At 47.1% G+C, this 21987-nt stretch overlaps 1 protein-coding gene across 4 annotated transcripts in view; it reads left to right on the forward strand.

Moving 5' to 3' along the window:
- The window catches only part of APLP2 (amyloid beta precursor like protein 2), an 83429-nt gene extending 64129 nt beyond the window's left edge, over window positions 1-19300 (forward strand). For 2 of the 4 annotated variants that reach the window (XM_032356280.1, XM_032356282.1), the window contains 11 exons: window positions 1595-1725; window positions 2865-2939; window positions 4375-4533; window positions 5472-5600; window positions 8880-8979; window positions 10484-10636; window positions 12117-12152; window positions 15161-15246; window positions 15943-16017; window positions 16347-16502; window positions 17748-19300. In XM_032356280.1, coding sequence (XP_032212171.1) covers window positions 1595-1725; window positions 2865-2939; window positions 4375-4533; window positions 5472-5600; window positions 8880-8979; window positions 10484-10636; window positions 12117-12152; window positions 15161-15246; window positions 15943-16017; window positions 16347-16502; window positions 17748-17849 — 1202 coding nt within the window. In that variant the 3' untranslated portion in view covers window positions 17850-19300. The remainder of the gene's footprint in view (window positions 1-1594; window positions 1726-2864; window positions 2940-4374; window positions 4534-5471; window positions 5601-8879; window positions 8980-10483; window positions 10637-12116; window positions 12153-15160; window positions 15247-15942; window positions 16018-16346; window positions 16503-17747) is intronic. The other 2 variants (XM_032356281.1, XM_032356283.1) reach the window with 1 other exon arrangement.
- The last annotated feature ends 2687 nt before the right edge of the window (window positions 19301-21987 follow it).

Below are 21987 nucleotides of genomic sequence, written 5' to 3' on the forward strand. Positions count from 1 at the left end.
AGAAGCTTGGTCTTCATAGATGTGGGGTCCCCGGTTGAGTGCTTTGAGAGCCTAGAAGCATCACTGTGCCTCTCGTCAAGTGTGTGCCCCTCCCCGGAGGGGTCAGAGGTGGGCAAATGTGCTGGTTTCTTAAGCTGGTTGTTTTCACATGGACAGAAGGACATGGTTGTAGTTCTGGGTTCCAGTAGAGCTCTGGGGCTGCTCTGCCTTTACCTTTTTGTTCCAGGGGGTGGAGGCAGCTTGAGTTTTATATTCTCTTTATCCAGCCCAGTGATAGGAACCGAAGACTGTCTCCAACACATAAGCCTTTAAGCTGCAGACGTGCGTTGCTGAAGGCAGCATGCTCGTTGGCACCGGTGGACTTCAGGGCTTTGAAATTCTCCCAGCTGAGCTTTGGAGTATCACGGGGAGGGCGGCTTGTGAAGCTGTGTATTCTAATTTGGTTAATCTGAAAATTGGCTATGGCGATCGTCTTTAAACTTTATGTAGGAGCCAGACATTCTTGACAAAATTTTAGTCGCAGCTTTTAGGTTTAAAGCTGAGGGAAAGATGCTTTGGCGGCAGAACTTTGGAGTGGCTGACTGATTTGTAGTTGCATTTGTCAGTTACAGTTATTTCAGTGTTGTGTTACAGCTACACAGTTCTGGAAGTAAGGTGACTTTATTTCTGTATTGAAATTCATTGGGTTTGGTATTGGCTCTCCACTTAGCTCTAATATTATACAGCAAGTTGTACTAGCAAGTTCTTTGTCCTTCCGCCTTGGCTTGGGAAATTGGGAGTGAACTGGGCAAGTCCCAGTTTTCGTATTTCTTAAGGGGTCAGGCAGGTAAACTTGTCATCTCAAACCTTTCCTTTATACGGTTTGGCTCCATTGTGCTGCTAGCTCTTCACTTGCCTGGGGCCAGTAAGCCCTTAATGCTTGACCAGCAGGGAGTGTGTTTTCTAACGGTGACCTCCTAAGGCCAGTGAGTGCCATGGGTTGAAACTCCCAAAGTATCTTCACACTATGTGGTGCGTCCTTGTCAAATACAGCAACTTAGTGTCGTCCCTCTTATCCCTGGTGTTCTAAGACCTCTTCAGTCCTATTTGTAACTAAAACATTAGAGCTAAGCCGCTTGGACTTCCTCTACGCAGTCTCTGTGCAAACACCATTCGGCACCAAAGTTCCTTTCAGAATGGAGAATTTGGGGAAGGTGCCTTTGCAGGTCTGATACCTGCCCTTGTCTCTGGCTAGGAGCCATCAGTGACAGCAGTAAATGATTAGAGTTTAGCTTTTATGATTTCAGGAACTGTGGGAAGGTATTGAGGATTTCTTTTTCTTCCCCTGAAGTCCTTAAGTAGGTACCTGGCTGGTGCCAAAGATAGCAGGGGGCACGGACTGGCCTGGTGGCCAAATGTCACGTGAGGAAGATGGAGCACTGTGATCTGACCAAGTGGTGTCTTGGCAAACAGGAGCACCGTGTCCTGGGAGCACGGTGCAAGGCCAGCTAGCTCGTCGTGCAGGTGCTCTGCTTGGCCTTCTTCCTAGAGCCCAACACGCTTTCCATGTTGGGCCTGACCCCCAAAGGGAACCCCTCTTGTCATTTCTTTTCAGTTCCCCCAACTCCTCTGCCAACCAATGATGTCGATGTGTATTTTGAGACCTCTGCAGATGACAATGAGCATGCCCGCTTCCAGAAGGCTAAGGAGCAGCTGGAAATACGGCACCGCAACCGGATGGACAGGGTAAAGCTTGGCACTTCCCTTAGGCTCCTGGTGTTTGGCGTTGGGTAGTAGGGTTTTCATCATTGAAGAAAAGGGACACCATCCCCCCCAGATTGTCATGCTTTGTTAGGATAGGTAAAGTGTGAGAGGTTAGCGGGGCCCTCTTCTGGGCAAGCCCAGCACCTGCCCCCCCGATAATATAATTACTCTGAGTGCGTATCGTGTTCAGACTCTGTGGAGCACTTCCTATAACCATTACATCCTTGTTATTTTTCTTTGCTGTGAACTAGCTTTTAAAAATTTTTTTATTTTAAGGAGGGAAACTATTTAACTGTTGTAAATAGAAAGCTAGTGTCTTGCCATTAGAACAGGTAGCTGTAAAAATAGATGACGGCAAACCTGAATTAACACACTCTAGCTAGGTGCTGTTGCCTGCTGAAGCTTCTGAGTCTCAGGATGCTTTTTTCTTTTTCTTTTTTTTTTTTTTAAGATTTTATCTGTCTATTTGGCAACAAGAGAGGAGAGTGGGAGAGAGAGCATGTGCATGCGCACAAGTAGGGGGAGCAGCAGAGGGAGAGGGAGAAGCGGGTTCCCCACTGAGCAAGAAGCCTGAGTGAGGCACCCAGGTGCCCCTCAGGTTGCTTTCTCAAAAGAGCTGTAAGTGTTAGAGCAACATGGTGCGCCATAGTGCAGATCTCTCCTGGAGTTACTTAGGAAGACTGAAAGAAAATTGAAAAGAATTTCTTGTCTGAATACTGCCTAAAAGCTCACACATCACCTGTGCTGGGCTTATACTTCGGGAAATGTTTGTCGTTTTCTTTTATCCACAACTGTCCTGAGAAGTAGGTATAAAACATGGTGCTCACTCCCATTATTTTACATTTGTGAGGAGGCTAAGGCACAAAGACTTTTAAATAACTCGCCTGGGGTTATCTAGAACAGGGAGGTCATGGAGTTGAGGCTCTGTCTGGGGATGGTCATGGTCTGGGAGCTTCTGAGACAGTAATTCTGTGAATAAGCTTGAACAGCCCTGAGCTCGTGAGGGGTCATATGGTGCAGTTTCCTCTATTAGATTTCAGGGCCTGGCGGTGGTGTTAGAAAATGGGGGGATTGTTTCAGAGATGATTCTCTGGTGATAGTGGCTTTGACCTTTGTTCTAGGTAAAGAAGGAATGGGAAGAGGCTGAGCTTCAGGCCAAGAACCTCCCGAAAGCAGAGAGGCAGACTCTCATTCAGGTAGGATGCGTTCTCTAGGGACAGAGCCTGCAGCCTGGCCCTCTGAAACCCAGTCAGAGCCAGATGCCCAGGAAATTAGAGTTTGACACTGTCTCTCAGTCGAGAGCTTATGTTACAGGGACGTTTTAAGTGGCCTTTTTTTTTTTTTCTTCTCACCTCCAAACTGGCATTCTCTAGAACTGATCACCTGTAGTAGAAGCAAAGCAAACCAACCAGAACGCACCTAATTCATGCCAGAAAGCAACCTTAGCTGCCTCTGTTTGTTAATTCTGCTCTCCTGGCAAAAATCCTTGGTCATCTTCATTCTTAGGCTGTGACTTGTTTTTCAGCAGTACTGAATTCTTTTTTTTTTTTTTTCCCTCTCTCTCTCAAAGATTTATTTATTTGAAAGAGAGTGCGTGTGTGTGCATGAGCATGAGTGTGTGTGAGTTGGGGGAGGGGCAGAGGGAATTTTCCTCCTTCCAGAGCACAAGGGTGGGTGCGGGGGTAGGGGCTCGATCTCAAGACCGGTGAGACTGTGACCTGAGCCAAGACCAAGAGTCTGACACTGAGCTGGATGAGCCACTCAGGCACCCCCTGAGTTCTGTTTTTGCACACTTCTTCAAAATTCAAAAGGCAGACAATAAGACACTCTGAGGTACCAGTCCATCTTCTAACTTTGCAAGAATGTAACCTTAGAGTCTTAGCAGCAGCTGGGTGCCCCTTGAATAGAAGAGAGTGTTGCTAGGAATAGGGATAGCAATTTATAAGACTGATTTGGGTTTCATAAAGCAGGTTGCATTTTAAATCAGTTTGTGTTTATGACTCACTGAAGTCTAGCTTCTCGCAATGTTAAGACTTTATTGGGACACCTTTTCTTTTTTATCAATCACTCTGAAAATCTGAGAGTGTTAATTTCTACATAGTCAGTGCATCCTCTGCAGAGAAATTTAGTTCCACGGCCTTCAAACTTGACCTTCAAGCCTGGCCAGGTACTTCACAGATAACTTGCCCTTCATTCAGGACTTTGATGTGAATGACTCAGCATAACCTACCATGCTGTTGGGATATGTTTCAAACTCTAGCTCCCGTTGGTCTGTGTTTCAGGATTTGGAAGTTGGGCGCCTTGGCCATAGTGTGGAAAGGACAGCATTCCTCCTCTTGCAGGGCACATTGAGAAAGCCCACACTGGGCTTGCAACACTGGTGATTTCAGCGACAGAAGTGCTGATTTGGACTCTGATGCTCAGATCGAACATGCTTTCATTGGATAAGGATGTGATTTTTCTGACAGCATTCAGAGTGTACTTGGATCTTACCCTTGCTCCACTCCTCTGACCCTGTTACCGACTTGCACAGGCTCTGGGCGAGGACAAGAGCAATGGGGGCTCAGGCTGTTTGCTTAGACTTCCTCCAGGCGCCGTGAATTACATGCCATTCCTGCTTTCTCGGTTTAGCACTTCCAAGCTATGGTGAAAGCCTTGGAGAAAGAGGCAGCCAGCGAGAAGCAGCAACTGGTGGAAACCCACCTGGCTCGAGTGGAAGCCATGCTGAATGACCGCCGCCGAATGGCTCTGGAGAATTACCTCGCCGCCTTGCAGTCCGACCCGCCCCGGGTAAGTGGTGTGCAGAGCCCGGTCACTGACGACGAGTGCTGTCCTCGGGGTTGCCGGCTCTAGTGTAGGCCACATGTAGAACCCACGGATGATGATACATGGGTCAGCAAAATGATCACATTTCTATGAGTTCCGGCGAGGCTGGAGGAGGTAAGGAAAGCGGAGCAGGGAGAGAGAGGTACCGTGTTCTAGTATGTGCTTAGGTCACCGGAGCACCACACTTTCTGCCTGTGTGTGCCGCTTGTGATACAGAAGTGTCTGACCTCATGATACTGGTTGGTAGTTACTCAGTTATTGAATTTTGTAGTAGCTTTACTTTCAAAGAATAAAAACCTGCCTTTCAAAGCTTTGGCACTTACTCTGTTCTAAATAAGATTATGAACAAAGGGGTAAAAGAACTTTTTTCAAAGCCCTTTGTGCTAGTGGCCTCCTGCTTCTTTATCTCTTAACTATAATGTTAATTTATCTCTTAAATTAATGTTAACTTAATCTCTTAACTCCCCTTGCTTTGGGGGGATGGAAAGTACTGGAAAGTAAGATATTGGTATCCTTCTTCCTTTTTTCTTTTTTTTTAATTGGTATCCTTCTTAAGTGAGCAAGTAGAGTCTTTCTGGGTGACACAGGGGCTGCTGACCTTGTAATTAAGGTGTCAGACGCTTAACCCAGTAAAGAGGAGAGATTGAGTGGGAGAGTGGGCTAGAGATTCTGGAAAACACTGTTGGTTAAGGAGCCAGTATAACTTTGGAACTTAGTTTTTGGTACTTTCTGTGGAAAGGTAGTTTCTTGCTACTGGGTAAGCTAAAAGCTTTAAAAAGCACAGCTTTCATCCTTATGCCTGACTGGACTTTACATTCTTAGGTGAGTGTTTTTAAGCTTTGCTTTCCTGCCTGTTTTCATTCTGTAGTGTCCGGGTCTTTAACTACTGTTCTCTCTTGCAGCCTCATCGCATTCTCCAGGCCTTGCGGCGTTACGTCCGCGCCGAGAACAAAGATCGCCTGCATACCATCCGTCATTACCAGCATGTGTTGGCTGTTGACCCAGAAAAGGCAGCCCAGATGAAATCCCAGGTACAACTAGACAGAGTAGAAATTGCGGTGGGAGCATCTCTAGTGGGGAGACTGCTTTGATCAGTGGTTGGGCGGTGCTGATAGTAGAAACCCCTTTTCCGTACTTTCTTATTTTAGGTTATTTCTACTTAAAAGAGTTTCTGGAAGTTTAGGAATGCATGAATTATATTGAAGGGCTAAGTCAGTTTTTCAGTCTTTTTTATACCTGTTTATTTCTGATTTTGGGTACCACCAAAATGAATATTTGAATACGTACAGATATATACATATCTGAACGATACATAGTTTACATATATCCATTCATTCAGATGGATGAATGGATATATGCAACTGTATCAAGTAATTCTAAAAAATTGTTTTGTTTGTTTTGTACATGAGTTTTAGTTGAGACAGACAGTGGTACATTCCTTGGTTTTGTTCCAGCTTTCCTTTACAGTGATCTGGAGAGATTTGTTTCTGGATCCTCTTAATTTCAGTATCATCCGTTAACTTGCGTTTTACTCTTCTTGTGTTTATAGAAAAGAAGCCTGGCCTACAAGCCTGCTGGCTTCCCTATAAACCAGCAAGTCTAATAGTTTAGCCTGTTGGTTTTCCTAGAGGGCCTTGTCATGACACAACTGATTGTATTTAATTTCCTCCCGTATTTTAAATCGAGTGCTGTGCTGACTGCCCAGTGTCCATGGGATGCACTTAGCTGCGGGGACTTGCCCATCTCCCCAGAGACTCGCCTCCCAGCCTCTTGCTGAGTGTGTATTACGGTTGCAAGGCAGTCAGCCCAGAAGTCTTGCAACCGCGGTGGCTGCTCCCTTGGTTCAGATGTTGGAGAGCCTGCTGTCCACATGCCACACCCTGTGCTAGCATCTGACCTTGTAGAGTGGAATCCGGCGTGTACCATTGAGCAACTCACCATCAGTGTAGTATTAATTACAGTAGCCATGAAGATGAAGAACTACCCTTACACATACAGAGTTAACTCCAGAAGCCGGATGTTTGGGGGAACGAGAAAGAGTGGGAGAATTTGGACAGGGATGGCTCTGGGGACCCCAGGAGGCATCTGGCATGGACCTGGAGCTCAAGGCTTTGCTTTGAGCTGGTTGGAGTAAGAGAGAAGGCAGAAGGCCAAGTCCTAGAGTAGCTTCCAGGAAGTATAGCTGGAACAATGCATCCACCTTGACAGGGGCTAGATTTCAGGTCTGCTTGGTTTTTTTTAAAACAAACAAGAAAACATAAACAAAAAACATGACTTTTTTTTTTCTTCAGATTTTTTTTTGTGGGGAAACTAGATTATCATGCAGTATATGGCTTGAGAGTAGAAGGAAGGAGTTGTCTCACAAGTGCCACAGCAGATGGCGTGGGGAGTAGAACGACCTCCCTTCTTAGCAGATCCCGGGGGAAAACCCGGCTCTTCCTCTGTGGTATTTGCTCTGTGCTCTAAGCCCTTAGTTCTAGTAGAACTTGGCTGCTGAACTACACAAACTTTTACATGTTCCCTGTTCTCTACACTTTAGAAAACGCTGAATACGTTCAGCCAGTTGCGGCATGCATGTTCAGTCTGCGCTGTGAACGGTCTGGTTCTCCTACCCCACATGCTGTAGCTCAGGGCTCACCGGGAAGATACGGGTGTTCTGTATTCCACGCTGTTGCTCTTGTTTCTCCTGGGGGCATAAGAACCGTCCTCAATCAAATGGCTCTGTAAATCATGGGAAGTTTAACAGCATCCACACGCTTGCAAAGACTGGGTGGTGCATTTTCACTTTCCATTTGCATTTTCTAAGGCACTTACTCTTGTGCTTTCCCATCAATTTACTTGATTGAAAGAATGGCAAATATAAAATTAAATTGCTTTCATCCCTGCTTTTAAAGGTCAGAGAGACATCAATCTACAAAAAAGCATCTTTCCATTTAATTTTTTTTCCATGTTGACCATACTAATGGCTTCAAGCCCACTAATTAAGCCATAGGCTTAGAGCGCCCTCTTTAGGACGAGAATGGTAACTGCAAGTGTAACCATCCTGAATTAGCTTGCGTGAGCTACGGCGACATAAAGCCTCACTGTGTGGCCTTCTGGTGGATGTTAGCCCAGGTTACCTTTTATTTCCACCCTGAGAAAAGCTTTAAGAGTAAATGACCATTTTTGATGGTTTTTTTAAAAACATGAACAACCTAGAGCTGTTGTAAGTAAGTCTTTATCGCTCCCTAAAATCATGTTTACTTGTACCTTGGCATAAATTTTGGAAGGACTAACTAATTCAGTTAAATGTGAATAAACTTGTTCTGTTATTCACAATGGTAATCATTTCAAGCAATTACTTCACTAAGCAAATCATGAGTGGCCCCCTCTCCATGGAGATGTATTTTCCAGCTCATGATTTCATTCTCTTTTTACTCCATCCAGTCTGACCAGTGGTAAGAATGGACTCCCTCCATCTGTCACTCAGCAAAACCTTACTGAGTATCCGGCATCGTATAATTTAGGGTGCTTTTTACTCTCGATTAGTACAGTTAGTAAGTGCATTGTATAAAAATCAAATCAGTAACTGCCTAGAGTAAATTTTAAAATATTTTTTCTTTTAACTCCAAGCATTCTCTGGATAAATTCTCAGATCGTCAAGGGGTATTACATACAGTCTAAACATAGTCTTCTACAGCAGTGTGCTGCCCCCGATTTGAGGCTTCACTCTCTGTAGTCTTAGTTACTACAGTCAGCTGCAGCCCAGAAGCGAATTATTCCCCCCCCCCCCCCCCCCGCCCCTTATCCTCAGGAGGTCAGTAGGAGCCTAACTTTATTCACAGGGCCTCTGTCATTCCCCTCATGTCACCTCACATAGCATTTTCTCACATCATCACAAGAAGAAGGGTAACAGTGCAAGAAGGTATTTTGAGAGAGAGAGACCACATTAAATCCCTTTTATTATAGTATGATTGTTCTTTTTTATTGCTGGTTATTTTTATTGTGCCTAGTTTATAAATTGAGTTTTGTTCTAGGTATGTATGCGTTGGAAGAAAACCCAGTGTACATGGGGGTCGGTACTGTCTGCAGTTTCAGGTGTCCAGTGGAGGTCTTAAAACATAGGCCCCGCAGATAAGGGGGGGACTGTTGTACGTAGGGGTCAGTAAATCAGGGTGGGGTTGGGTACATTTCCTCTGGCCAGCTGCTTTGCTGGGCTTTGTGGAGAATATACGTTTTCAGCTGATCTTTGAGGAAGTGAGCATCTGCCAAGTTTGCTCTTGGCCTGGCTCTGTTGGTAACAAGGCCGCTCTGCCATTCTGTGCCTCCAGGTGATGACACATCTCCATGTGATTGAAGAAAGAAGGAACCAGAGCCTCTCCCTGCTCTACAAAGTACCTTACGTAGCCCAAGAAATCCAAGAGGAAATTGGTGGGTGTTGGGTTTGTCTCGAGGTCCAGTGGGACTTCTGGCTGAGGCTCAGGGGTGTCAGCAGTGCAAGATGAGAGAAATCGGGGCATCCAGGGCTGGGAAGCCAGGCATTAGCCACCAGGGTTTAAGTCTCAAATTCACTAGAGCTTACGTGGCAAGGTCAGGGAGTAACCCGGGACAGATGCACTGGCTGGGAGCCACAGAGCCTTGAGTTTCTTGACCTTGACTCCGTGACCGGAAGAAAAACTCCAAGGTGTGAAATTGCGGGGCACCTGGGGAGCTTCCTGTTGCCCTTTTCCTCCTTAATTGCTGATGCAGTTAAGGCACCTGCTTTACACACGTTCTCACTTCCCTCCCTCTTCGTGCTCTTCATCTTCTTCGTTTATTTGGCAAACACATTGTCTGCTGTGTGTCACAGACAGCAGTCGGTCTGTCCAGGAGGTCATGTTACAGTAGGGGAGTCAGGAAAACAAGACAAGGGGTGCCACGTGGTGGGTAGAACAGAGTGGAGCGGCGGAGAGTAGCTGGGTCGTCGGGGAGGCTGTGTCAGCACAGTAGCCTGGGATCCACGTGATGAGAAGGAGCCTCCCGCGCAAAGATCCTGAGGGGCAGGACACGGTGAGCGGAGGAATGACTCCTGCAGCTGCCTGAAGCTTTAGTCAGGTGGACACATTTGAGTAGATCGGTGTGGCTGGAACACTGAGGGAGGAAGGGGGCTAAAGAAGTTAGCAGAGGCCAATTTGCAGAGATTTTAGCAAAATCAAGGAGTGTGGGTTTTATTCTAGGATGACCGCCTTTAGAGGGTTTTAAACTAGGGAGTGACTAGATCTGTATTATGCTTTAAAAAAGAACAGGAATTAAAAAAAAAAATTCATTGGCTGCTGCGTGGTATTAAAATGACAAACTTGCCAGGAAGCCATTGTAAACATCCAGGCGACAAATGCAGTGTGATAGTCATGGAGGAAATACAGAGATGGGTCTGAAGGGTACGTGGCAGAGGAGGGGTGAGCCTGCTGTGCTTCTGGGCAGAGGGACAGGAAACACTGAGGGCAGGGCCCAGGCTTCCACTGTCAGCAGCAGCGTGGACGGTGGCGCCCCTTTACTGAGGAAAAGCGTTCTCTTTCTACAGGAGAAAATAGAAGTTGCTGCTGGACATAAGTGCGGGTGTAAGGGAGGCTGGCCAGTGAGCCAGAGGACAGGGCAGTAAATTGGAGGTACAGATTTGGGGGTCCTGGCCTATGCATGCATCAGATCTCTGCTGTGGGAAGAAACCATTGAGCCCCAGAGTGAGTTCCTAGAGGAGAAGGGCATGCGGGGGATGGGGGCCTTGGGCTCCTGGTGCTGGGGTTCTGCAGTGGTATGGAATCAGAGTCGTAGGTAGGAGGGAGTCGTCTGCTGCCTTGTGAGCAGGCGAGATGCTCCCTTTAGCAGAATGACCAGCTTAGCCTCGTTCACACTGGCGGTATTTCTGAAAGCCACTCGCTGCCGTGTCTGTCTTTGTCAGACGAGCTGCTTCAGGAGCAGCGGGCCGACATGGACCAGTTCACTGCCTCCATCTCCGAGACGCCCGTGGACGTCCGGGTGAGCTCCGAGGAGAGCGAGGAGATCCCGCCGTTCCATCCCTTCCATCCCTTCCCATCCTTACCTGAGAACGAAGGTGTGTATGATCGCACGATTGGCGGCCCGGTTGCTGGCGGGGCTGGCCTGGGCAGGGTGTGGCACCCAGTTAGAAAGTTGAAGGGAGCATTTTAGAGCCTGGTGGGACAGCTGGGCAGGGAAAAGGAAACTGGATTCCCCATGCATCTGCTGTGTGCAGGCACCGTGCTGGGGGCCTTCAGGTGGTTGGCTTCCGGATCCCCATGAGGTTAGTAGTAGCTCTCCCACTTCATAGATGGTTTGTGTGAAACCCTCTCTTTCTCCTGGTCCTGTCAGCTGCCACCACAGTGTGTGACTCCTTGCACGTGGACCTCACTCTGCTGCTGAAATAGCACTTCCATGTTATGTGAGGTCATCAGCTTTTCATAACAAGTGGGGGGGGCAGACCGTGGAGAGGCCACAGAGGAGGCTTGACTTGTTCAAGGTGACACCTCTGGTATTGGGGGCGGAGGGGGGTGTGTTGGGCGGGATCAGAAGTCCTGTCGCTGTGACTCCCGGTCTGGCATGCTTCCTTCTATTCCCTTGCTGGTTCTCAGTGTCTGAAAAGATCTTTAAAAGCTGTGGGTCTGCACCAGAAATAAACAAGCTGCTGAGCCAGGTGCCCTGAGACCAGGGTGTGGAATCAGTTTCTATTTATTTGTCTGCTGCGCTAACTGCTAATGGGGGTGACAGGGAAAATCGTGGCCACAACCCTAGAGTCCTTATCATACCCCTGGTGCCCGGGACTGTCTTCATTTGGGCATTCCAGGATGTAAAGAAGTTAAGTGTCTGCCCGGGGTCATGTAGCTTGTAGGGGGAGAGTAAGGATCTGAGCCCCTGTAGTCCTGGGTGTGGTCAGCTGCCCGTGGTCAGATAGAGCGGTGCGGGCCAGACACCTGCTGAACGAGGACCATGGGGAGCATCCAGCTTGGCCTTCAGACCTTAATTGAATGCCTTCTGAACCAGTTACCCCAGAAGCACCAGTTCAGTGCGAGTGACCTTGAGGTACTCAGAATCTGAGAAAGGAGCCAGATACATAAAGAGATACCACTTCGTTCCCAAACCCTACCCTTCCCAACGCCGGACTTCCGTGGGCCTGTAGGTAGGCCGTGCTCACACACCTTGTTCCGGGCCAGGGCATCTTGCACAGGTCTGAACTAGGACCTTTTCCCCTGTTCAGAAAACCATGGTTGATACTGACTTTATTATTTCCTCAGAAAAATAAAGTGTGGGCTCAGCTGAAGAATTTGGAACTCTCCCAGAAAATTTCCCCCCAAAGACCCAAGGCAGACCTGTTCTTTCCCTCCTGCCTTCCAGTCCATATGCGGTGGCTCTTACCTCCTGGTTTGTTTGCGGGGTATTTCGGGCATATCTTTAAGGAAGCTTACTTTCTGTTCACGTTACAGAGAAATTCTCAGATAGGAATTTTGAAAGAAGCCATTTTCTTTCTTAATCTCCTTTTTGTGCTATTTTTTTTTTTTTATTGTTTTCCTTTCTGCTAGACACTCAGCCGGAGTTGTACCACTCAATGAAAAAAGGTTGGTCTGTCAAAGATGTTACCTTTAAAGACCTCATTCCTCTTCACTTTCCCCATGTGTCGGGAGTTTCATTTTCTGTGTCATCCCATCACCTGAGATCTTCCCACCTCATTATTCAGGCGTGGCTGGGAGTGGAGCCAGATAGCCCTGCGTCCCCCACGTAGAATCCAGTGTCAGTGGTGTTGGTGATAAGGTGCCACCCTAAACTTTCCTTCTGGATGCCCAGAGAATACAGATGTTTCTCTGAAACATTTTCGTCTGGGTAGATTTTTAAATGCGTATACAACTTAAACAGGTTGGCTGGAATTGCTCCTGTATTTGAAAATGACGCCAGGTGCGCCTGGCTGGCTCAGTTAGTAGAGCCTGTGACTCTTGATCTTCAGGTTGGGAGTTCGAGCCCCACATTGGGTGTAGAGTTTACTTTAAAAAAGAATCTTTTAAAATAATTAAAATGTGCTTGATTTAGGGGCAGGTAGACAGTCGTTTTCTTTGACCTCTTCCCCCCCACCCAACCCCCCCATTCTGCTGCTCCCACTACATCTTTCCCTTTCCTTTTCACTGTACCTGGCCCTTTGTTGATGCCCACTTGTCTCCTGTCCGGAGTTGTAGCCATCCTCAAAAGCTTAGAAGCTGGTGGACAGAACAGGTTGTGACAAGTGAATTCTTGCTGCGCAGTAGTGAGCGTCCAAACTTCAGAACGTGCTAGTACTCCGTAGGCACCACTCTGAGGGCCTCACGTGCTTGCTCTCATTTAATGCACTGAGCATACCTCATGGTCGAGTTTTAGCTCTCTCTGACAGGTTGGGTGGTTAAAGAAGCCCCAGGTTGCAGGATTTGCTCAGACTCATGACTTTGAGAAATGGAGGAATTCAAATTTGAACCCAGCTCCTTTGTCTTCAAAGCCCATGCGTTTCTGTTCCATAGTGTTGCCGAATTTCCCCAGGTTGTTGGGTAGTCTGCCGTCCTAGGGTCAGTGTGTTTTTAGGGTGTATTTTATGAGCCCTGTCTGCTGGCTCTGGCAGACTGTGGTTGGACTGAGCAGTGTTCTCGAGGAATTTGATGTTGTGGTTTTTGCCACAGCTTTTCCTCAGAACATGAGAGTGCAGTTCAGATCTTGTAAAAATCACTTATATGTAAATACCTGATTTGGTTCTACTTGAATATGCTTCTTCTTGGAGATGACTGTGTTTGTTCCCTTTCTTCTGAACAGTACATCCTAGATATTTGTAGCTAGAGATGAATTTCCTAGTTTACTTAGCTTTCGTCCTTATACTTCAGTTGTTATTAGCTGGAATAATTTGAACATGAGTTTTTGTTCTCTTAATGTCACTTATTTATCCCTTCTAGAAAATCAAAGTGGTTTTGGTCAGTGTTTAAGAAAATCTGTGGGTTATGCCACCAGAGGAATTTGAGAATGGTCTAGACTAGTAGTAGGACTTGAAATTAGTTGGTTCAGTGCCATGTTACTTTTCAAATAGGATCTTGCCCTGTGACCTTTAAAATCTGGTGGAGGAGGGAAGAGGGAGTGACAGAAGGATTAGAGTTTACTAGGCTTACTCGTCCGCATCCTTGCTGAGACAGCACCTCTCCAGATTCTTCTTTCTCAAGTAGTAGGCGGGCAGTAATACTGTTCCAGTGGCATTTTGAGACTACAAAAGCCAGCCCTGATTTAACACACCCTAGAATCGAGTTGTGAAATTCCTCTTTGAAGTGAAAGCTTTAGGAAAAACCGGCATTATTTTTGGCTGCCTTCTCATGAGTGAAGACAGTAGCGAGCCCGCGTGATCGGCGCCTGGGTTAGCTATTACTCATCACCCCGCAGCAAGAGCAAGTGCGGTTGTGAGCTAGAAGGCTTGGCTGTGGCTGGGCCCAGCGTCACTGTCCGCAAGCCCAGGGACAGCAGTGCTTGGCATGTCCTTTGGTGTGAGTCGTCCTCACATGCACGTTGCCCCCTTAGAATGCTGGGTGTGCTGGCAGGGGGACCTCTCTGTAGAAGGCTCAGATCACAGACATGCATATACAGTGGTGGATCTTACTATTCACGAGAAACCGGGAGGATGACTAGGAGTCCCACGCTTTTTGGAGCTGGAAATAAGGAGGGTGCTCGTCCGTTCTTCTCTGCCTGGGTTTGTGCTGGCTTGTCACGCCACATCTTCACATACTGTCATTTGGGGTGCCACGCACAGGTGACATTGGCTCAGGCGATGTCTGACCTTGACAAGAGGAGTGTGGCCAGTCTTGCTCCATATACAGAAAGGTACCTTCCACCCTCGTGTTTAGAATTCTCCCTGTCTGTGGAATGCTTCCTTCCTGTTCCTTCTCTGATCCCCACTGAAGATGTGACATCTGTGACCTAAGCCCTCAGAGGGCGACAGGCTAGTGGGAGACACAGAGGAGGACGAATGAGGATAAACAAGGATTTTAAGTGCCGCAAGCTGGGAATGTCTCCCAGGAGGAGCTGCAGCTCGGAGGACAAACAGGAAGTGTTTGAGGTCAGGCAAGGAGGGTATCTCAGGCGGAAAGAATTGCCTGTGGAATAAAATAGGATGCTTGAGGCAGACGTGCAGATTCATTGCTGGTACGATGGTGCCTCCGTGCAGAGGGAGCCCAGGGTGTGGAAGTACCGGGTCGTGGGATAACAGGCGCTTGGTAATCTCACGTGAGGGTTAGAGTGCCTTCACTCCACTTCTGTTTTCATTACAATAAACATTCTCTTCTGAAGGCCGGCATTCCACTTTTTCCAAGCTGGATATAAGTAAGCACTCTCCTCCTCCATTATATCCATCGGTCCTCTGAAAAATGCCTGTACCGTTCATCCTTACAGAGCACAGTGCATCCCCACAGCTGGGAATAAAGTAGCATATCATGTAGCCGGGGTGGGCAGTGGGGGTGGGGAGGTGATAGCGAGGGCTCCCCGGCCCTCAGGAGGGGGTCTGCTTCTACCGTGAGGTTGGCACGAGGCCAGCCCAGCCTGGGAAACACTCTGCTGTGATCTCTCCCCAACACAGGATCTGGAGTGGGAGAGCAGGATGGAGGACTGATCGGTGCTGAGGAGAAAGTGATTAACAGTAAGAATAAAGTGGATGAAAATATGGTGAGCCATCACTCCCTTCTGCCCTGCCCTGTTGTAATTTTGAGACTCATCAGTGTGAGTGGCATTGTTCTGGACGCTTCCCAGATGAACCTCCGTGTGTTCCTTTTCCGTGTGGTAGAAGTTGGGTCGGCTCCAGCTGCTCCCACAAATCGGTTGTGGTGTTGAGCATCTGGGTAGGAGAAGGGATAAAGAATCACTTTTCAGCAGTAGCTCATCTGTTGCTATAGACTTGCACCTACAGATCTCAAATACGAGAGGCCGTTTTCAAGTGAGTATAGAGATTTAGTAACTTGAAATTGGAATATAGTCGACATTCACTCTTCTTTTGCTTTAGGTTTGTATCTACTGTTACTATTCTATGAGCACTTTCTGGATTATTCTCAACCGAGTTCGATATTTAAACATGCTTTCTTGGTAGTCTGTCCTGAAATGTCTCTCCTTGGTGGTCACCTAAAGGGAAATGCAGGGGAAGGTCCCCCAGGAGGCGGCTGTGATGCAGTAACATTGTTTCCGCACTTGCTTCCGCCTTGAGGGGTTTGGGGAGTGGGTTTAGAAGGTGACGAACTGCTTGGTTAGTGGGTGTCCTCAGGACTCTGCTTCCCTCCACCATATAATACATGGAGTGGAAAAGAAGCGGCTCCATTTGTATTAAATGTCCGCGTGCACCCAGTTGCTGACCTCTTCATACCGTTTCAGGTCATCGACGAGACTTTGGATGTTAAGGAAATGATCTTCAATGCTGAGAGGGTTGGCGGCCTGGAGGCAGAGCCGGTATGTGTTCAGCTGCAGACCCCAACGCCAGGAGTTCGCTCTTTCCATTTCAAGGGAAAAACGGAGAGATGCCTGGCGTTTCAAGCTTTCAAAGGCCCCCATCCCCATTTTTCCATACTTTGGGCTAAGAAACCTAAAATTAGGATCTCCATGGAGATTGGGAAAAGTGGGAGTTCTCTTTATGGGGATGGTTACTTGGAAGGCGGGACCTTGGCACTCCCTTAGTTTTCAGAGTCACGACTCTCCAGGAGCTTGGCCCTCCTGGAGTGCATGTCTCCCGCCGTGCAGAGTCACCGAGACCTTGTCGCACGTCTGTTCGGTTACTGTAGGAATCTGTGGGGCCCCTGCGGGAGGACTTCAGTCTGAGCAGCAGCGCCCTCATTGGGCTGTTGGTCATCGCGGTGGCCATTGCCACGGTCATCGTCATCAGCCTGGTGATGCTGAGGAAGAGACAGTACGGCACCATCAGCCATGGGATCGTGGAGGTGAGCAGCAGGCCTTTCTGTGCCCCGAGCTGGTGATGGTTGGCTCTGTGCCGTCAGGGAGGTTTATGGAATTCAAACATTTCAATTTCATAGGTTAAATCAGTTACTTGGTTATCAGGTCAAGTCTTGGAAGTTCGCCCCAACTGAATTATGTTGTCCCTATCACATTTTAACATTAATTTGGGCCTTTGACTGTGAACGTGAGGAAACCATAAAAGTGTTTTCTGGTGCAGAGGGTGAAAACTTTTTTCAGATGATTTCCTTAGTGTTTCATTCTTTCTGATATATTTAGGTATTTGAGAGTAAAGACTGTCGATACCCTTCTTTAATTTTTGTTTTTGTTGTTAACTTGGGTTTTTTTGAGGAGCAAACCAAGTATATGACAGATAAGGCAACAGTGGCAATCGTGAGTAAGTGTTCAAAGTATGAAATAAATAGTATTTTTATTTTCATTTTTTAAAAAGATTTTATTTATTTATTTATTTGACAGAGGGAGAAAAAGAGAGCATGGAGAGCGGCAGGCAGAGGGAGAGGGAGAGGGAGAAGCAGAGTCCCCCTCCACACCCCAACCTAACTGACTAAGCCACCCAGGCTCAGTCCCAGTAGTCTTTTTTTTTTAAGTGGGGGGAGAAAGCAACAGGAAATTCAGAGCCAGAGCAGAGCGTTTCAGTTCCGTCTTCTGGTGATTCATAATTAGAACTGCTTACAACTCATTTTGAGGTGAGTGATGGGAATGTCCAAATTTCTTGGTTCCAGAAAATGAATACAATAAATAAGGAATGTGATGTGGTCTGGAAAATCAGTCCAGACGTGTGTCTTAGTTTCACCTCCTGCTGGATACTTGCCTAGTAGTAGAATTTCTGAGCTAGAAAAGACCCTAGAGATCATGTGGTCCCAGTCCTTATTTTATAGGGATTGCTCCCCGAGGCTGTCCCGAACAGTTGGCGGCACAGCTGAGACTTGGTTGGCGCTGTGCCGCTAGGAAATTCAGTTCACTCTTTTCTTTAGCTCAGACTCGGCTTTTAGGACAGGTTTCAGCAGCCTCTTTGACCCCCTTCTTTTCCTCCTCCTCCTCCTCCTCCTGTGTCCTTGCCACCAGCTCTGGTTCACTGTGCCCAGTGGCAGTTGGACACCAGGTAGATTTTGGTTCCCGGGGGACCGCACAGCACACAGCTGCCATCTTCCGATCGCCTGTGCGGTTCTCCTCTGGGACAGTGCAGTGATCTTCCATCTTCATCCTTCCAGGTTGACCCAATGCTCACGCCAGAAGAGCGCCACCTGAACAAGATGCAGAACCATGGCTACGAGAACCCCACCTACAAATACCTAGAGCAGATGCAGATCTAAGCGGGGGGAAGTGCGGCGCCGGTCGGAGCGGGCGCTGCAGGTGGGCCAGGAGAGGGAGGCCCGACGTTTGGGAGCAACTCCTGCCCAGCAGTTGCTCCCAGAGGATTCCAGCTTCCATTCGGACCTCCTGGATCATTAAGACTATAAAATACTACTGTAGAATCACAATTTCCATTCTTTTAAATGGGTGAAAAATGTTAATATAACTATATGATATATAAACCTTAAATGAAATGAAAAAAAATCTATTGCAGATATTTGACTGATGTAGTTTTCTTTTTTTAAATTAATCAGAAATCCTACTTCTATTGTATTGTCTCACATATGCTCTCTGTAAATGGACAATATTGGTTTTCAGTGATAGACTGACTGTGCAGGCCGTCCCAGTTGCATTGTATAAATCACTGTTTAAGGCTCATTCACTGTCCTGGTTTTTCTTAGGGGAAAAAAAGAAGAAGAAGAAGAAGAAACTAAGGCAGTATTCCCTTTTTCAATGAGCTAGCTTCCAGAAAGTTGTCCAGAAACTAAACGTGATCGGGAACCGTCATTGACCATTCAAGCACATCATGAGACCCTCGCAAAATCGCGTCAGAGGACCAGGTTCTTGGAAGTCTGGTTTTCCCAGTGCTGGGCAACTTGGTGTCACCCAGGAGGCTGAAAGCATTTGGTTTGGCGGCTTTTAGGGAGCTTACTGTATACAGATTAGGGCAGCCAATACTGCTTTCCTTCTAAATCCAGTTCTTCCGCGGAAATTAGCCTGTAGTTTGTATAGGACGTTCTTCCACTGTCTGCCGTTGACTGACCGTAGCTTTTTACTACTCACTTCCCTTCCCCGTCACATCCACACGTGCTGTCTTTTCCTCTTTGGACATATCCCCCTCCCCCCCCCCCACCGCCCACCTCCGCCGAGGCACTGAGCCTCGTCCCTCCCCGTTATACCCTGACTTCCCTGGCCGCCCCCTCCCGGCAGCTGCCTCTCAGCTGCTCAGAGAAGACCGCAGTACTGGGTGGCCCTCCCCGCTCCCCCCACCCCACCCCGGGAGAGAGGTGTGGGGCTGGCTTTATGTGCAAGGAGCATATTCCACATTGTAACGAAATGCTCTGTAGACACTGTGGAAAGCTTCGGAGATTTTGTTTCCTTCACCTGAGTCTTTGTGATGCTTGTATAGTTAGTTGATGATGCTCACAGTTTTTCTTTTTTTTCCTGTTTTTTTCTTTCTTCTCCTTTTTTTATTTTAGTCTGGAGGTTCTGGTAACCTGTGGTGTATTTTTTTCTATTTCCCGGTGACCGTTTTTTTTGTTTTTTAGGGTTTTTTTTTTCCTTTCTTCCCCCCTCCTCCCTTATCCATGTGTCTTCCCACTATGCACAGATAAACTTCACCTACAAACTCCTTAATCTGATTTGTGGAGAATGTACAGTTGAAACACATCAATAAATACTTTAACTTCCACCAAGACTCCTTGTTTTCATTGGCATGGTGTTAATCCGTGATGATCGCGGTAGCCATTCTGCCCTCCCTAGAAGGTTCCAAGCTCTGCCACAGGGACAGAAATCTGGCCACTCAAGCGATTTGGCTCTTAGGCTTGAATTCCATTTTTTCATTTATAAAAACTAAGGGAGGGGCTCCTGGCAGGCTCAGTCGGTAGAGCGAGTGACTCTTGATGTCTGTGTGCTGAACCCCAAGTTGAGTGTAGAGATTATGAAGACTGGGATGCCTGTGTGGCTCAGTCATGTATTTATGTCTGCTTTCAGCTCAGGTCATGATCCCAAGGTCCTGTGATCAAGTCCCACATCAGGCTCCTTGCTCAGCAGGGAGCCTGCTTCTCCCTCTGCCTGCTCTGCCTGTTCTGCCTGTAGTTGTCTGTGCTTCTGACAAACAGATAAATAAAAATCTTTTTAAAAAAAAATCTTTATTAAAAAAATGAAAACCAAGGGAACTATTCTTTCATTATTATTTCCATTAATTTCCTCCACCATGTTTTAAGTTTTCTAAAATGCTAATTTGGTTGGACTTCTCTGGTTTTTTTTCTTCAAAATTTCCCATGTAGTTTCAGTCTATAATCTGAGGGCTTGCTTTGCTTTTATCTTGCAGCCTTTTTGGTGAATTTTGTAAGTAAAATTTCAGAAGAGCTGCTTGCTTTAGTTTACTATTTCTCTTAACATCCCTTTTCACAAAGACAAGTCTGAGTTTACACATGACACTTTAATTTACTATTGACAAAAAAAAATTACTATTGACTTCCTGTTACTGACTTCCTGTAAATCTGTAGCAATCATTTATTTGATCATGGTTAGTTTATAAAGTAAGAGGGAAAGTTAGCTGAGTGTTTTGCCCAACAAAATTGAATTTGGGCTACTGATATTAATATGAGACTTCTTTTTGAAACTGGAAACAAGGAGTCGGGTTTGTGGCTGGATTTTCAGAGGTGTTTTCCAGCCTCGACTTCTGTTTCTTTAATGACCTGCCACTAGGAGGTGCTGTTTTCTCACTGAAGGGTTTTTTTTCTCTGACCTCTGCCTACAGAACTTTGTGTCTGGGGGTGGTTTTCATTGGTGTTTTAAGTATTTTTAGTGTCTGGCTACATGTGTGAGAGTAAACTCAGGGGCTAATGTTAGAGTCCACCCTAGATGAGCATAATGCTGGTTTACATGCATAGTGCAGTGAAGGTAACATTGCATGTATGTCTGTAAATATTCATGTGTACATATATGATGCATGCATCTTGCTTAGGATGCTCAAATATAATGGCCGTGTATTTTACAAACCTGGGGCCAGGAAGCACCGTGGGACACATTCGTTGAACAGGCTGCCGCTTTGTAACCATCGGCACTTCCCTGTCTGCCTCTTCCTCCTCTCTTGACTACTCAGATTGCTGCCAGGAAAGCCATGAAAAAAACCGAAACTTCTAATTCTTTTTTTTTTTCTCTAAAGGTTTTATTTATTTGAGAGAGAGAGAGCAAGCATGAGAAGGGGGAAGGTCAGAGGGAGCAGCAGACTCCCTGCTGAGTAAAGGGGGGGGATGCGGGACTGGATCCCAGGACTGCAGGATCCTGACCTGAGCCGAAGGCAGTTACCCACCCAACCAACTGAGCCACCCAGGCACCCCAAAACTTAAAAGATTTTATTTATTTGACAGAGATCACAAGTAGGAAGAGGCAGGCAGAGAGAGGGGGGGAAGCAGGCTCCCCGCTGAGCAGAGAGCCTGATGTGTGGCTCAATCCCAGGACCCTGAGATCATGACCTGAGCCGAAGACAGTGGCTTAACCCACTGAGCCACCCAGGCGCCCCGAAACTTTTAATTCTTAAAGCGAGCTTCTGGCAGAGTGATCTCTAAAATATTGTCACTTGACCTTCTGCAGTATCAGCTGGAAAATGTAGACGGAGCATTCCTTATCTGGTTCCAGATCGAACAGACCAGTTTCATTTATTTTTGGGCTTGCCATCTGCTAGCTGCTCTACAGGCACAGCCTCCTTTAATTGTCTTAACCTTTATAGTGCGGGTATTCTTATCTTGGAGAGAGCTGAGGTCTTTCGGCTGCTAAGGGATAGAGCAGAGATCCAAGCTCAGCGCCGTTAACAGTAATTCTCTCGCTCGCTGTACGTTGGTCCTGGAGGACAATGGTCCCTGGGGTCATCCCACAGCCTGGTGCCAGTCGACTAGGACCCATCCGGCTGGTTAGCTAGTGAGACTTTGATCCATTGCCATCACTCCTGTTGACGATGGGCCCCTGGGAGCTTAGGGCCGGTGAAATTGCAGTGTTTCCTTTTACACATCCGTTGCCCAAACAGGGTCGGTAAAGAGACAGGTGGGTTAAACTCAAATGTGCTGGCAATGAGCTCGAATACCTCCCTCATCTTGGACTGATACAGATCTCCAGATAGAGTAGCTAGAAAGAGTCTGTTTTTTCATTTTGAAAGGAGACGCCCATGGCAATGAGGCGTGTGTCCAGCCCAGACTGTCCAGCCGGCCTCACCCTTGCCAGCTCCACTCTGCTCCCTGGTGGCCCCGGCTACTGTTTGGGGACTGAGAGAAACTTACTCATAGCCTGGTTTCTGCCTTGGTGACTCAGCTCTGCCTTCTGAGGAATGTGGCCCTGCCCACCTTGTCGGCCTCTGGTGCCAGCAGCTCCCAGCTG

The sequence above is a fragment of the Mustela erminea genome, chromosome 9, assembly GCF_009829155.1.
Source record: "Mustela erminea isolate mMusErm1 chromosome 9, mMusErm1.Pri, whole genome shotgun sequence".
Lineage (NCBI taxonomy): Eukaryota > Metazoa > Chordata > Mammalia > Carnivora > Mustelidae > Mustela > Mustela erminea.